The sequence below is a fragment of the Hypanus sabinus genome, chromosome 15 (genome assembly GCF_030144855.1).
Source record: "Hypanus sabinus isolate sHypSab1 chromosome 15, sHypSab1.hap1, whole genome shotgun sequence".
NCBI lineage: Eukaryota > Metazoa > Chordata > Chondrichthyes > Myliobatiformes > Dasyatidae > Hypanus > Hypanus sabinus.
The window spans coordinates 61,092,186-61,108,937 of NC_082720.1; the positions used below are offsets into that span (position 1 = coordinate 61,092,186).

The window sequence follows — 16,752 nt, forward strand, 5'->3', positions numbered from 1 at the left end:
AATTAAAGGTCGTTTAAGTCATTATATCACAAGATAGTGCAGCATAACCTTTGGGTTTAAATCAAGATTGACAAAGAAAATTAATTACGAAACACTTAAAGTCAGGAGATGAGTTAGCTTGCTTCCGAGGAGTAGGAAGGTTCTCTATGTCAGAAATACCTGTACTGACATAGTGCTGTACAAACATCTTAGGCATGTGTATATAGCTAAAGTGCCTCAAAAATTTTGCACAGTACTGTATTTGTCATTGTGGAGTGGACAGTGAGTTTGTACATCTGATGGGAACAAAAGATGCGTGAAAGCCAAGGTGGACCACCACGGGAGGGGTGTGAAACAGGTGGCAGAGAATGAATGCAAGGGGGCAGGGTATGTAGCTCACACCCACCCAGCCCTGAGGCACCAGGCAAGATCACCTGATTCCAAACAATTGGCTGATTGATCATTACAGAATGTCTCTCTGGTGATTCCCATTCCCACCCCTCTCCCTTCCCCTTTTCCCAACCATGATTCCCCTCACCCTGACCCCTTCCCACTCTCAGTCCACAATGGAGACCCATATCAGAATCAGATCTATCATCACTCACATATGCCATGAAATTTGTTTTTCTTGTGGCAGCAGTACAGTGCGATATATAAAATTACTACAGTACCGTGCACAAGTCTTAGGCACTCTTGCTCTTGCTCTCACTTTTATATATTTATATAAAGGAAAAGTCTTAGAGATATATATATCTAAGCTCTTTCTTTTGTACAGTACTGTAGATTCCAACACAGCAGTCCATTCAGAACTAGCAAGCTTGTGATTTATCTTTTTATTAATGGTGCATACAAGTATAAAAGCATGGAAAATTGGCTTGCTCAACTCCTACAGCAAAGAAAATGATGTCCCACAGACATTGGCACACTCTGGAAATAAATGCAAAAGCTAAGACAGACACTTAAGAGTCACAAATTGACATTTATTCCATGACAGTTATCATTTTCAACAAGGGGTAACTTTTCCTTGATCGTTAACATCAATGAATCCCCACTATCAGCATCCTGAGAATCACTATTAAAAATATTACTTCAGATTGTGGGAACCCTGTAGTGAATAACGCTCCAAAGCTTTCCATTATCTGTATGACACATGATAGGAATGTGGTGAAATCCCTCAGCTTGCTTGGTTGAGAGGAGCTCCAATAACACTTAAGAGCCCCGACAGCACGGAGTACAGATATCCCACTCCTTGCCGCTGTCTCATCTCATACCATTCATGGTTACTCCCTCCATCAGTGGTGGCGTACACCACCTGCAAGATGGGCTATGGTAACACACTGAGAGTTCATTTTTTATTTAGAGATTCAGCACTGTGACAAGCCCAACCAATTAACCTACGGAACCATACGTCCTTAGAATGTGGAGGAAAGCCACGCGATCACAGGGAGAATGTACAAACTCCATAAAGACAGCGGTGGAACTGAACCCAGCTTGCTGGCGCTGTCGAAGCATTACACTAACTGCTATGCTACTGTGTTGCCACTATCCAAACCGTGAAGACACAGGGAAGTGCCACAACAGGTACATTCTCTTTCACCACATTGCCAACATACCTAAGCCTTAGAGGTGCCAACCCAACAGCACTGTGAGGTACCTACATGAAATGAACTACAACAGCAGGGCCTTTCACATTCTCCATTAAAATTGTTCCGATCGTTGACCGACTGTAGCCTAATGCTTTTCCAATGACCGATGGCGTTTCACCTCTTTCCAATCGCTTTATTACTTCCACCTTATTTTCAATCGCGATTGTGATTATTTTCGTGAACAGAAACACTGTGGATTCAGAGCTGCACCGCCAGGTTCTAATGTCCACATGTTAAATAAAGTCCAGGGTTCCGCTGGGTCCTGAAGACCACCTCACTGATATTTGCTAAATAAGGGACCTGAGCATCTGTGAATTTTGGTATCCGTGGGTGGGGGGGAGGATCCTGGAACCAATCCCTTGTGGATAAGGAGAGCCGACTGTATAAACAGGTCCTTCAGCCCATCTAATCCATACTGAAAGGCTATTCTGCTGAGTCCCATTGACCCACACATGGATTATAACATCCCATTGATTTACTTATCCTAATTCTGTTATATGTCACTGTGGAAACCGCATCCACTTCTTTCCTTGGCAGCTTATTCCACAATCATACCTGCTTCTGAGTAAAGGAGTTCCCCCTTAGGTTCCCCTTAATTATTTTGCTGTTCACTCTAAACCTATGTCCCCTAGTTCCAGTCTCACCTCACCTCAGGGGAAAAAGTCTGCTTCTATTTACTCTATCCATACGCCTCGTGTTTTGAGCCCAACCAGTGGCCGGGATCAAAATGATATTAACCACTTGCATGAGACTTAGCTTCGATCTTTAGCAGTCAAGTGGATTGAAAGCAGCCTGTCGTTATACAGAGATTGATCAGGATTTGAGCAAACACGGTAATCTGAAGCTGACAAGTCACACCTGGGCCACACGATCGACAATAACGAGTCCTTAACATCCATGGCAGGCTGCCAATGTCGTCGTACATGAGATGGGTGGTCCTCCTGGGGCTTCAGGAAAACAATTGGAATCCCTCATCCAAAACTGAGGTAGGACATGGCCACAGGGACAGAAGCTGACAGAGCGAACAAGTAGCCGTCTCATTGCTCGGTGAATCAACAATGCGTCAATTCATCTGCCGGGTTTGGAACCCGAAACATGTTTCACGCCGCTCCTGAGAAAGACCGAGACATGTAAGGAAGATGTTCTTCTATTTACCAGAGCATATCTCATCAAAGTGACAACAGCTTATACTTCCATAATTCAGCTAACAGAGCAAAATATCCCAGGATGCTTGTCAGGAGAGAGAAAACTGATACTGAGACATTTAATGAGCTGTTAGACTGAATGCCAATGCGGGAGCCTTAAGGGGGAGGGGAAGAAGATTTAAGAGAGATTTGGGTTGGGAATTTCAAGGCTTAAGGCTTTGGCTGGTGAAAGCAAGCCTAGCTCTGATGAAGTAGCTGAAATCTGTCATGAGCAAAAGGAAGGTGTAGGAGGACCCTAATCTCTTTGTGGTTTCCTGCAGTTACAACAAGGCCCAATGCAAGTTTGAAGAACAACAGTACATCTTCCATCTGGCTTCATTTCAGTCTTCTGAACTCAATATTCTCAAATATTAGGTAATTTGCTCTTTCTTTTTTGTTTGGCTGACATCTGGCCATCTCTGCTAGTCATCCATCTCTGATTTTGGCTCAGTTATTTTTGCTTTCTATGTTAATAGTGTTGACATATCTCAGAGCCACATGATTAGATACACATAATGCAAACATTGCAGAGAAATTTTACAGGGATGTTGCCAGGACTTGAGTATCTGAGTTATAGGGAAAGGTTGAACAGTTTAGGACCATATTCCCTGAAAGGTAGGAGAATGAGGGGAGACTTGATAGAGGAATACATCATAATGAGGAGTACAGATAGGAAAAATGCAAGCAGTTTTATTCCACTGAGCAACACACAGAAAATACTGGAGGAACTCAGCTGGTCAGGCAACATCCATGGAAATGAATAAACAGTCATGTTTGAGGTTGAGTCCCTTCTTCAGGACCCACTGAGGTTGTGTGCAACTAGAGCTAGAGGTCATCTGTCAAGGGTGAAAGGAGAAATGTTTAAGGGGAACATGAGGGGGAGCTTCTTCACTCAGAGAGTGGTGAACATGTGCAGTGAGCTGCCTGAGGAAGTGGTAGATGCAGGTTCAGTTTCAATATTTAAGAGAAATTTGGCTAGGTACATGAGTGGGCAAATGGAGGGCTATGGTCCCGGTGCTGGTCAATGGGAGAGGACAGCTTAAATGGTTTGCCACAGACTAGATGAGCTGAAGGGCCTGTTTTTGAGCTACACTTTTCTATAACTCTACTGATTTTAGGCAGCATCTGTAGAGGGGAACTTTTCCCCTCCATAGATGCTGCCCGACTTGCTGAGTTCCTCCAGCAGTCTGTGTGTGTGTGTGTGTGTGTGTGTGTGTGTGTTTGTTACCTTAAGATTTCCAGCATCTGCCAAGTCATTTGTGTTCATTATTGATTTCACTTCTTCTGAAATGCTTTATGTTATGTGTTTGAAATATCTGGAATGAAAGAAAAACTCGACTCTGCACGAGGAATGATGATTCTTCGTATTCTATTAAACTTGAAGCAAAGTAATTGCAAAACCTAACATAGTGCATTATTAAGATTCCAAATGGAGTTTCAAAATCAGAATTGTGTTTCACATTGACCTGGGAAACATTGGGAAAAAGATAGATATACATTAAACCTAAAAAACAGTTTGAGCAAATTCCTACAGACGTACTATGGAGAACATTCTAACTGGTTGTATGACCATCTGGAATTGCGGGGGTGGGGGGGGCTGTTACAATGCACAGGATCTGAAAATGCTGCAGAGGGTTATGAACTCAGCCAGTTCCATCATGGGCACTAGCCTCCCTACAATGAGGAAATTTTCAAAAGGTGGTACCCATCATTAATGTTCTCCCTACCCGGGACATGCCCTCTGCTCATCGGGGAGGAGGTACAGAGGTCTGAATGCACAAACTCAGTAACAGCTTCTTACTCTCTGCCCTCAGATTTCCGAACAGTTCGGAAATCACCGCCTCACTATTTTGCTCACTTTTTCACTACTTATTTATTTTTCCATACATTTCTTATTGTAACTTTTCAGCTATTTATTTTATTTAGAGATATAGTGTGGAACAAGCCCTTCTGGCCCAATGAGCTGCACCATCCAGCGACTCACCTAATCATAAGACAATTTACGATGACCAATTAACCTACTAACCGGTATGTCTTTGGACTGTGGGAGGAAACCAGAGGACCCTGAGGAAACCCACATGGTCATGGGGAGAATGTACAAACTCCTTAGTTGGTGCTGGAATAGAACTCTGAACTCTGAAATGCCCTGAGTCGTAACAGTCACGCTAACCGCAATGCTACCATAGCACCTAACTTACAGTCATTTTAAGTATTGCTGCAACAGAACAACAAATTCTGTGACATATATCAGTGATAATAAATCTGATTCTGATTATAATTCTAGGCTCTCCTCATAAGGTTAATGCAGATGCTAATTTGTTAAATTCACAAGTTGTCTAACAAGAGGCTTTATGCTGTCCCCTCTCAATAGCTCTCTGAGCAATCACTAATGTACCTAGAATCAGCTGTATGAGGTCAATCATTCTCTGGTTGCAAGATTCCACGGACAACTAACCTGATGACCACTGATGCTCCTGTCTATAATGTCTAATATGCTACAAGTTCCAATCTTGAACACATTGGCTGTTAGGGCAATGACAGCAGATCCATTAGTAATTATCAAAAAGGAGCTGAAAAAGTGCTTGAGTTGAAAAAGCATTTATGGAGATACCAGAGAAAAGAGTAGTAAATGTGACTAATTGGTGAGTTCTTTCAAAGAGCTGGCTTGTCCCTGATGGGCCATATGGCCTCTTTCTGTGCGATGTGATTCCACAACTATCCAATGCACAGATGGCATCAAAAACTCATTACTAAAGCAGCAATCTATAGTCATTATCTTTTTGAAAACCAACCAAATCTCTGCCGTTTGTGTTCCACAACAATCAATGGACTTTAACTTCCAATAAATAATTCACAGGCGTATTAAAGCTAAGCTGGCTCCCCACCACTCCTCCCCAGTGCCAGCATGGAGCAGATGATGATATTTGAATCTTATTAGTGGATTCTCTCTCGAGGAGCTTCACATCAGAGTTGAACAGAGAATGCAATGACTCATTATTTCATTATGTTGTTGCACAGAGAAAGGCGTATTACACAACATTGACAGGGCTCAGAAGACAGTGGCCAGATCCTGGCCAAAAATTTCCTTGGAATTCCTCACTAAAAGTTGCGCTTCAAGTCAAGTCAAATCAAGGTTTCCCTTCCACCCATCCGAAGTATTTGTCAGGAGTGCTCAAAGAAGGTTCACCAAAAAGGTTCCAGGATTGAATGGCTTGTCATATGAAGGGTGTTTGATGGCTCAGGGCCTTTATTCACTAGAATTCAGAAAAATGAGGGGTGCTCTCATTGAAACCTATTGAGTGCTGGAAGGCCTTGATAGAGTGGATGTGGAGAGGATACTTCCTGTGGTGGGGAGTCTAGGACCAAGGGACCAAGCCTTAGAATAGAGTGGCATCCTTTTAGAATGGAGATGAAGAGGAATTTCTTCAGCAAAAAACTGGTGAATTTGTGGAATTTGTTGCTACAGACAGCTGTGGAGGTGAAGTCTTTATATATATTTAAGACAGTGATTGATAGATTCCTGATTGATCAGGACATGAAGAGATACGGGGAGAAGGCAGAAGATTAGGGCCGAGAAGAAAATGGATCTGCCATGATGAGCCAAATAACCTAATTCTGCTCCTATGCCTTATGGTCTTATGGTATGCAGTGCCTTCACATTGTCAAGGATCCCAGCCATCCACCCCATTCCTTTGACTCCCTGCCCTCAAGCAGGAGGTACAGTAGCATTAGGAAAAGTGCTATTAGGATGGGAAACATCTTCTTCCCCCAGTGTGTGAAACTACTGAACTTTCAGCCACCATCCCGGTCTCATCACTTATGGCGCACTAGTAGCACTATACTGTTTACTCTTTAACTTGTGTCATAAAGATTTTTTCTGCAAAAAGTCAATCTTCTTGAATATATTTTATGATTTGTTAACTTATTTGTGGCAATATTACTTTATGTGCTGTGTGTGAACTGTATTTACTGTGTTGTGAGCCTTAGTCTGGAGGGACGTTGTGTCGTTTGGTGGTATACATGTACGTGGTTGAATAGCATAAACTTAAACTTGAAACTGGGCATGAAGTTACTGCTTTGTTTACCTGGTTCTCTAAATGTTAATATTAATAATGCTCCCTCCTAGCAGGTGTACCCTGAATTCTCCCCGGATTCGACCACATAGCTACACCATAGGGCCAATGAGCATAACAACTCACAGAACTATGGGATGTGAGGGGAAACAAAAGCCTGAAGGAACTCATAGCACCAGAGGGAGAACGTGCAAACTCACCACAGATGGTCAGAACTGAATCTGGATCAGAGAATCCAGAGAGTTGTTGAGTTATACAGAACAGAAACAGTTCCTTCGTCATAACTGTTCCATGTTGACCAAGATGCCTCATCCGTGCAAACCCATTTGCCAGTCTTTCACTCCTAACCATTTGGACTCATCTGCAAGCCTTTTGGTCCATAACCTGATTGACATTTCAAAGTCTACTCCTCATCATTTTTTCTCTCTCCAGTCCTGCTGAAATCTGTAGATTTTCTCTTGTTTGCAATCTATGTACCTGTCCAATAGCCGTTTCAAAAGTCAATTGTATATCCCCTTCAACTATTTCCTTTGGCAGCTCATTCCACATAAACACCAACCTTACTATTGTTATTTTTTCCTTTTGTATTGGCACAGTTTGTTGTATTTTACACATTGGCTGTTTGTCCATTCTGTTGGGTACAGCCTTTAATTGATTCTATTATGTTTCTTGGATTTACTGATTTTGCCCGCAAGAAAACAAATCTCAGGATTGTATACTTTGAAAATAAATTTACTTTGAACTCTGTGTAAGAAATTGCCCCTTTTTCAATCTGTCCCCTCTCTCTTTAAACCTGAACTGTTTAGCTCTTGAATGCCCAACCGTTGAAACAAGACTGAGTGCATCCATATACCTGTCTAATTGCCTTTTAGAGATTGTCATTTTACTTGCCTCAATCACTTCCTCAGCAGTTCATTCCACATGGACAGCACCCTTTGTGAAAAAAGGTTGCCCCTCAAGTTCCTATTAAATCTGTCCCCTTCCTCCTTAAACTTACAGAGTCGTCATGGGGCATTCCAGCACAGAAACAGGCTGTTCAGCCCATCTAGTCCATGTCATGATGTACTTTTGCTTAGTCCCATCGACCTGCATCTGGATCATAGCCCTCCATAAACTTCACATCCATGTAACTGTCCAAACTTCTCTTAAATGTCGAAAACAACCCCACATCCAGCAGTTCATTCCTTACTCCTATCACTCGCTGAGTGAAGAAGTTCCTCTTCAGGTTCCTCTTAAATATTTCAACTTTCACCCCTAACCTATGACCTCTAGTTCTCATTTTACCCAACCACAGTGGAAAAAGTCTGCAGGCACTTATCCATTCTCTAGCCCTCATAATTTTGTATATCAAATCTCCCCTCATTCTCCTACACTTCAGGGAATAAAGTCCTAACCTTTTCAACCCTTCCCTATCATTCAGGTCTTTGCAATATCCTTGTAAATTTTCACCGTTAATCAATGCTTACATGCCATATATCATATATCAATGCTTATTGATATTTTTTCTGTAGGCAGGTGACCAGAAATGCACACAATACTCCAAATTTGGACTCTCCTACATCTGATGCAACTTCAACATCACATGCCCTCTGAACCTCGATTCCCCAGTCCTGGGAGAAAGACTGTGTATATTCACCCTGTCTGTGCCCCTCGTAGATCTTTGGCACTCTGAGGCAGCATTGCCTTGGCTGGTGCTCACAGCGAGCAGGTAGCTCACTGCAGGTAACAACCAGCAACTGCCATCTTCTCGGTCGGTTTGAGTTTGTTCAAAACAGCAACATCACGCGTCTGCATGAAGCTGTCACCAAGAGGAGCTGAATAGCTTTCCCACACGACTCCACTCGCATGCTTAACATGCCAGATGAACTCTACATCCCGATTACTTCCTTGAGAATTACCTCAGGAGCCACTGCAAGAGCGACCAATACAGTCACAAACAATATCAAATCCTCCTGTGACAACCAAGCTGGCAAAAACCATCAAATATTAAATTAGAGCATGCGGGAGCATTACTGAACCGCAGACAGCTCGAGGCAACATTCAGAGTGCGGTACACAGACCACACAGAATCAAAATCATTCTGACATGTTACATGGTAACTATATAACAAGAGGGGGAGGCAGGCAGAATTGCTAGCGAGAAGCACCATCAATACTGGAGCAATGGATTATTGCTGGCGAACACTGAAAGGATAGCAAAGACCTCCTGTCAAATATCTGTGTGCAGTTTCCTGTGCACCACAACACAATGAGTCCACTTGGACACCCTTGCATTTTCTTTTCCCACAGGTTTCATTAATTAAGCCACTCTACTCAGGTTAAGGGAAGTAAAACACTGGGTCTCCATGGCCATTAAGTCATATAGCACAGAAACAGATCCTTTAACCCTCCTCTCCAGTGCCGCACAGAGGAAGAGGTGCCGTGCCAAAGATTCTGCCTTTCAGGTCTAGATGTTCAACCCAAGACCCACATGCCATCTCATGTGGGTAGAAGAAAAATTGCAGAGAGTAAAGGGTTCTCTTCAGAGTGTTGAACACTATTATCCACTCAACACACCAAATTACTGAGAGTTTTCATTGAAATGCAAAGTTTACTTCATTTAGACCTCCTCCTACACTTTATTAAGTCCTTTATTAAGTCAGGAGATTCTGCAGATGCTGCAAATCTAGAGAAACACACACACACTTTATGCTGGAGGAATTCAGCAGGTCAAGTAGCATGAATGGAGAGGAATAACCAGTCAATGTTTCGAGTTGAGATAAAGGACCTCAGCCCAAAATGTTCACTGTTTATTTCTCTCCATGACTGCTGTTCTTCCAGCATTTTGTGTGAGCTTCATCAACCAAATACAGTCATATGCTTTCCCATACACTCATCTTCCCTATAAAAGGCACTTCCAACTCAACAAATCATGTGAACCCATCTCTACCCCTATTGTCTACATTTCCTGCTGCTTTGGAAAAGCAGCCAGGATCATCAAAGACCCTTCTCTTCTGACTCTGGTCATTTTCCCTTCACTCCTCTCCCATTGGGCAGAAGATACTAAAGCTTGAAAACACGTATTAGCAGACTCACGGGCAGCTTCCATCCTGCTGTTAGCAGACCCTTGGATTAACTTCTTTTATGATGAAGATGAACTCTTGATCTCTCAATCTCCCTCAAGGTGACACTTCTGTCTTATTGTCTACCTGCAGGGAATGGATCTCACCTGAGTTAACATGAGGTTCCTGAACCAGAGTGGATAAATCACCCCAACACTGAACTGATTCCACAACCTATGGACCCACTTTCTAGGACTCTACAACTCACATTTTTTTTATTACGTATTATTACCATTTTGATTTATTTTCTACTTGCATAATTTGCTACATTTTGCACATTGATCTTCTGTCTTTGTGTGCAGTTTCGCATTTACTCCATTGTTTTTCTTTGTATCTACTAGGACTACCTGCAAGAAAATGAATCTCATAGCACTGTATGGTGACATTATGTAGTTTAATAAAAACATTACTTTGTACTTTGACCAACAACTGAAATACAATGTTGGAAGGTGTATGGTCATGCGCTTTGCTGGAAGAAATATAGAGGCAGACTATTTTTTAGATGGGGAGAGAATTCAAAATGCAGAGATGCAAAGGGACTTGGGAGTCCTTGTGCAAGATATCCTAAAGGTTAACCTCCAGGTTGAGTCGGTTGTGAAGAAGGTGAATACAATTTTGGCATTCATTTCTAGAGGTATAGAATATAAGAGCAGGGATGTGATGTTGAGTCTCTATAAGGCACTCGTGAGACCACACTTGGAGTATTGTGTGCAGTTTTGGGCTCCTTATTTTAGAAAGGATATACTGACATTGGAGAGCGTTCAGAGAAGAGTCACAAGAATAATACCAGGAATGAAAGGGTTACCATATGAGGAACGTCTGGCAGTTCTTGAGCTGTATTCCCTGGAGTTCAGGAGAATGGGGGGGGGGGGGGGGGAAATCTCATATAAATACTCCGTATGTTAAATGGCCTGAAAAGATTAGATATGGCAAATTTATTTCCCGTGGTAGGGGACTCTAGGACAAGAGGGCACAACTTCATGAATGAAGGACGTCCATTTAGAACTGAGATATGGAGAAATTACTTTAGTCAGAGGGTGATAAATCTGTGGAATTTGTTGCCATGAGCGGCTGTGGAGGCCAAGTCATTGGGTGCAATTAAGGCAGAGATAGATAGGTTCTTGATTAACCAGGGCATCAAATGGTATGGGGTGAAGGCAGGGGAGTGGGGTTGACTGCAAAAATTGGATCAGCCCATGATTGAATGGTGGAGCAGACTCAATGGACTGAATGGCCTAATTCTGCTCCTATATCTTATGGTCTAACTGAATGAAAAGGGGAAGTGCACATGGGGAAGAGGAAGTGTGTGTGTTTGTGATCTGTGTATGTATGTGTATGGCATGTATTTGTGTTTCTCGGCACACGCGTGTGTCTGTGTATACCAGTATCTGTACTCTGCATGCTTGTGTGTACTTTTTTCCACTCAACGTCCAACACTGCGTCCCTGTCGTGAGAGGCCGATCCCCTGTAGAGTGGCTACAATGGACAACAGAAACATCAACTTTGTGTGAAGAGGTTCATCATCAAGTGAGCACATGCAGATGATGGGGACACTCCTGGTCCACCCTCGAGCAAGTAGCTCAGAACAGAGGACGGTGCAGGCGGGAGGTCATCGATGGCCCATGCTCCACTGGGAGCTAAGGGCCCAAGAAGAAAAAGTGAGGACAGGTACTTGTGTAAATGTGTTCAGATTCAGAGTTATTTTATCATATGTACAGTACTGTGCAAAAGACTTAGGCACATGTATATAGTTAGAGTGCCTAAAACTTTTGCACAGTACTGTATTTGTCAACATGGAGCGGAAAGAGAGTTTGTAAATCTGGTGGGAGCAGATTGATGAGGGTGCAGCACTGTGGGAGGGGTGTGGGAGAGGTGGCAGAGAAGGGATGCTGGAGGCAGGGGAAGTGGAGGGGGTTTGGTGGTGTGAATGCAGATACACCCAGCCCTGAATTACCAGGCAAGGTAATTAGATTACAAACAATTGGTTTATTGATCATTACAGTATGTCTCTCTGGTGACCTGCTCCCTCCCCTTTCCCTTCCCCTTCCCCTTTTTTCAAACATGATGCCCCTCTCCCTGCCCCCTTCCCACTCTCAGTCCACAATAGAGACCCATATCAGAATCAGGATTATCATCACTCACATATGTCATGAAATTTGTTTTTTTTTGCAGCAGTATAGTGCAATACATAAAATTACTACAGTACTGTGCACAAGTCTTGGGCACCCTCGTTGCCTTACACTTTTGCACAGTACTGTACCACTGTACAATGAAAGTCTGTTTTGTGTGCCATCCATGTAGATCATTTGTGTGTGTACATGCGTACTTGTGTGACTGTATAGTACATGTTTGTGTATGTGACTGCATGAAATTGTGTGTGAGGCTACACATGTGCTTCTCTGCATTTGTGAGAGAAAGAGATTCTATCAGCTCAGGTGCGCGTGTGTGTATACCGTTTGTGTGTGTGTATACTCTGTGTGTGTGTGTGTGTGTGTGTGTGTGTGTGTGTGTGTGTGTGTGTGTGTGTGTGTGTTCAGCTAGCTGAAAACAGAGCAGTAGAATTTCAATTTTAAAACGTAGACGAGTTTGTTTGAGTGAAAGGAAGCCTTTCCTTCTCACAGGACAATGAATCAAGTCAGATCTTTTTCTGAGTCATAGATTTAGCATGACTGCCTCTTCCAGTGCAGGTGTACAGACAGGAACAAAAACAATACAGCTCATAGGCGCAATCTCTGCATTACACACTAGCTAATTGCAGCTGATTACTTGTGCGATTGTTCCAGGATCATTGAAAGGTATAGACTCGGTCTCATTGTCAAGGCCAGCTGATTCCCACAATTGGAGCTGTTTTTTAATTGTTTTGTTGTATTTCCATTCTATTCTTCATCCTCCCCATCATTCACCAATTCTCCCACACTCCTCACCCCTCACCCATCCATTCCCAGGCAGACATCAATTGTTTTAAAGTTACAATCCATTTGAGAGCATCCAACTCTAAACAAGATTCAAATCCTTGACCCTTTCCTTTTCCCTCTGCCTTTGCAGTGGGGCTATTTAAAAAGTTATTGTTGCTGTGTTTGGTTTTTATGTCATTTCTCACCAGTTTTTTTCTCCCCCATCCTTTTCACTCCCCAATCTCTCATCGTTAGCTGGGATCTCTGGCACTCTTCACTATTCTGCCCCCGTGAAGTGTGAGTACGGACAGCTCTTTAGGCTGCAGCATGTACACACACACACCCACGACCACTGGAGACACACCTGCCAGCATGCAGGTGTTCAGACGTTCACTAACACACTCTCATACACGCACAGACAATTGACACATCACATGCACACTAGCAAAATCATGATGAAGGCATGTGAAGGCATGCTAAAAAGCACATGGATATGCACACATTGACATTCATCTGAAAGCACACACACACACACACACACACACACACACACACACACACACACACACACACACACACACACACACACACACACACACACACACACACACACACACACACACACACCACCCTGGAGGAACTCAGTAGGGCAGGCAGCAACTGTGGAAGGAAAGCAATAGTCAACATTTTGCAGCATCATCCTGCATCCAGACTAGAAACAAAGGGGGCCTGAAACGTTGACAGTTTATTTCCCTCTGTAGATGCTGCCTTACTCACTGAGTTCCTCCAGCATTTTGTGTGTTTTGCTCACTTCATGTATAAATAACCTGCACAAGCTTGCACCAGAAACTCCAGTAATCACTTTTCATATATACATACATGTGCATATGTACACAGCAAACTCAGTTTCTATCAATACATATAATACACACACAAATAAGAGATTGTGGAAATCGCACTGTATGCTTCTGAACAATGTTTCAGATATAATCTGTCTCTAGGTTACAAACACCCAACTGATGGACACTTCCACATACAAACGAGTTCCCATGATATCACTGAGAAGTCCGACCTGTGGCAGAAGTCCTTTGTCTCCAACTTTGGTAATTGCCGTCTTATCAGTCCGTATCAATAAACTGGAAGTATGCTTACCATTTCAAGTAAATTTTTATGGACAAAGTCAATTTATGGCCATTGGCAAAACTAGAACTTGCTCATTACTCAAGGGTGGCCTGTATTCTGCATTCCACCTCCAGAAAGCAACAGAAAGGGACCACAGATAATTTTAGTTAAAACAAGTAGACATCTCTTATATTTGCTTGCTTTGTTGTATGCTATAGGTTCCAGTCTCGCACTAGCGTCACGACTGGGCAGATGTTAGCTCAAACAGAATGGACAAAGCAGCCAACACAGTGGGGTCACTGTCTAATATTTCCTCGTGTTCTTTCCCTTAATCCTTGCCCCTTGCCCACTCCCATCTGGCTCCAATGCTCCAGAGAAAGCAATACAAACCTCTCCTTATACAGCAGCTAATACACTCTTCACCACTCAGCATACTGATAAGCCTCTGCTGCACCCTCTTCAAAGCCTCTACATCTTCCCTGTAATGGAGTCAACAGAGCGGCAGACAACACTTCAAATGTTGGTATAACTGAAGTTTTATACTGCTGCAGCTTGTCTTTCTGACACTTATATTGAATGTCCTGACAGATGAAGCCATAGGCCTTCCTTACCACCTTATCTATTCGTGTTGCCACTTTCAGGAAGCAATAGAATTGGACCCAAGATCTCCTCTGCACTTCGTGTTCAGAGGGGCCCTGCCATTTACCAGACAACTTTTCCTTCAGCCACTCCAGTCCATCAGGTGAAGGTCCTGCCACAATGCACTGGGAACAAACCGGCCTGTCCATCCCTGAGAAAGTAGAAATGGGAGTTACCATTTTCTGGGTGCTCCATTTCTCCGATGCTGCCGTCCGGAGTGGTGCGCTCGTAGTGGTCCTCAGGCAGCGCCAGTGGTCCCAGCCGTGGCCCGGAGGATGACTTGCTGCTTGGCGTTTCTGATTCCTCAAGCCCACTGTCATAGTAACTGTGCTGGGAGGGGTCTTGGAGGTCCTGTGATTGGTTGGCTGTTGAGAAGGTCACTCTTCTATGTGGAAGCTGTCAAGGAAGCAAAGAATAGGGTCAGCATGTCTGCTGGTTGGGTTCTTGAATTTATAATTATTATTGTTTATTTGTCTATTATTGTGGCATAATAAATACAATGAAAAGCTTTTTAATGTTTGACAACCAGACGAACCACCCCATACATCAATACCTCAAGATGGTACAAAATGGAAACAGAATGAAGAGGATACATTCAGTGACCACGTTATTAGGTACACCTGTACACCTGCTTGTTAATGTAAATATCTAATCAGCCAATCATGTGGCAGCAGCACAATGCATAAAAGACTGCAAACATGGTTAAGAGGTTCAACTGGTGTTCAAACCAAACATCAGAATGAGGAAGAAATGTGATGCAAGTGACCTTGGCCATGGAATGATTGTTGGTGCCAGATGGGGTGGTTTGCATATCTCAGAAACTGCTGAGTTCCTGGGATTTTACATGCACAACTGTCTCTAGAGTTTGCAGAGAATAGTGTGATAAACAAAAAAAAATCCAGTGAGTGGCAGTTCTTTGGGGGGGAGTGCCTTGTTAATGAGAGAAGTCAGAGGAGAATGGCCAAACTGGTTCAAGCTGACAGGAAGGAGACAGAAACTTATATAACTAGAGTATATGTTGCAACTGTGGTGTGCAGAAGACCACCTCTGACTACACAACACATTGAAATCTGATGTGGATGGGCTACAGCAGCAGAAGACCACAAATTCAGTGGCCACTTTATTAGGTACAGGAGGTACCAAACAAGTAGGCTCTGATTGTAGTGTTGCATTTAAGGAGAAAGTGCAGTGCAGGCCTACAAATACAGTGCAAGGGCCACATTGAGGTAGATTCTGAGATCAAGAGTTCAGCTTTTAGTGTATGAGAGCTCCATTCAAGGATCTCTTAACTGGGAGGATAACCAGTTGTCCCTTGAGTCTGTAAACTTCTGTATCTTCTGCTGGACAGAAGAGGAGAGAAGAGAAAATACCTGAGCTGGATGTGGTCTTTGATTATTTTGACTGCTTTCCCGAGGCAGCAGGAAATCTAGATGGGGTGAATGGAGGGGTTTGCTGGTTTCAGTGATGGACTGGGCTGTGTTCACAGCTCTCTGCAATTTCCTGCCATCGTAGGCAGAACAGTTGCCATAGCAAGCTGCGCTGCATCTGGATGGGATGATTTCTGTAGTGCATTTGAAGAAATTGGCAAGAATCATCAGGAATATATTTATTACCATTGCCAGAGACAGTAGGGAATGACATCAGGTTTATTGGTCCATTCAATTTATTGAACATGTATTCCCTGAAATATTTTGGTTTAACTTTGCCAGTGCACAGTTGGTACAACACTGCATCTCTGTCTAAATTACTTTGTCATATGGTAGCATTGTGTCCAATGCAAAAATCTGCCTTTCAGCATAGAGGCAAACACCGTCAATGCCATGAATTATTTTTACTGAACCGTTATAGCACCTTCAGCAGATTGAGACATTCTCTCCTTTATTTAATTATTTATTGAGGTACGGCGCACGATAGGCTATTCCAGCCACAACACCCAGCAATCCCCCTATTTAATTCCAGTCTAATCACAGGTCAATTTACAATGACCAATTCACCTCCCAACCGGAATATCTTTGGACTATGGGAGGAAAGCAGAGCACCCTGAGGAAACCCACGGGGTCATGGGAAGAAGCAGTGGTGGTCACCTGTACTGTACAGTGTTGTGCTAGCCACTAC

General features: G+C 43.1%; 1 protein-coding gene across 6 annotated transcripts in view; it reads right to left on the reverse strand.

Annotated features, from left to right (window-relative positions):
- LOC132405560 (protocadherin-1-like) overlaps positions 1–16,752 on the reverse strand; it is a 490,197-nt gene that overhangs the window by 159,942 nt on the left and 313,503 nt on the right. For 5 of the 6 annotated variants that reach the window (XM_059990460.1, XM_059990458.1, XM_059990459.1 and 2 more), the window contains exon 3: positions 14,814–15,033. In XM_059990460.1, the coding sequence (XP_059846443.1) occupies positions 14,814–15,033 (220 nt within the window). Of the gene's footprint in view, positions 1–2,710; positions 2,737–14,813; positions 15,034–16,752 lie in introns of those variants that run through there. The other variant, XM_059990463.1, reaches the window with a different exon arrangement.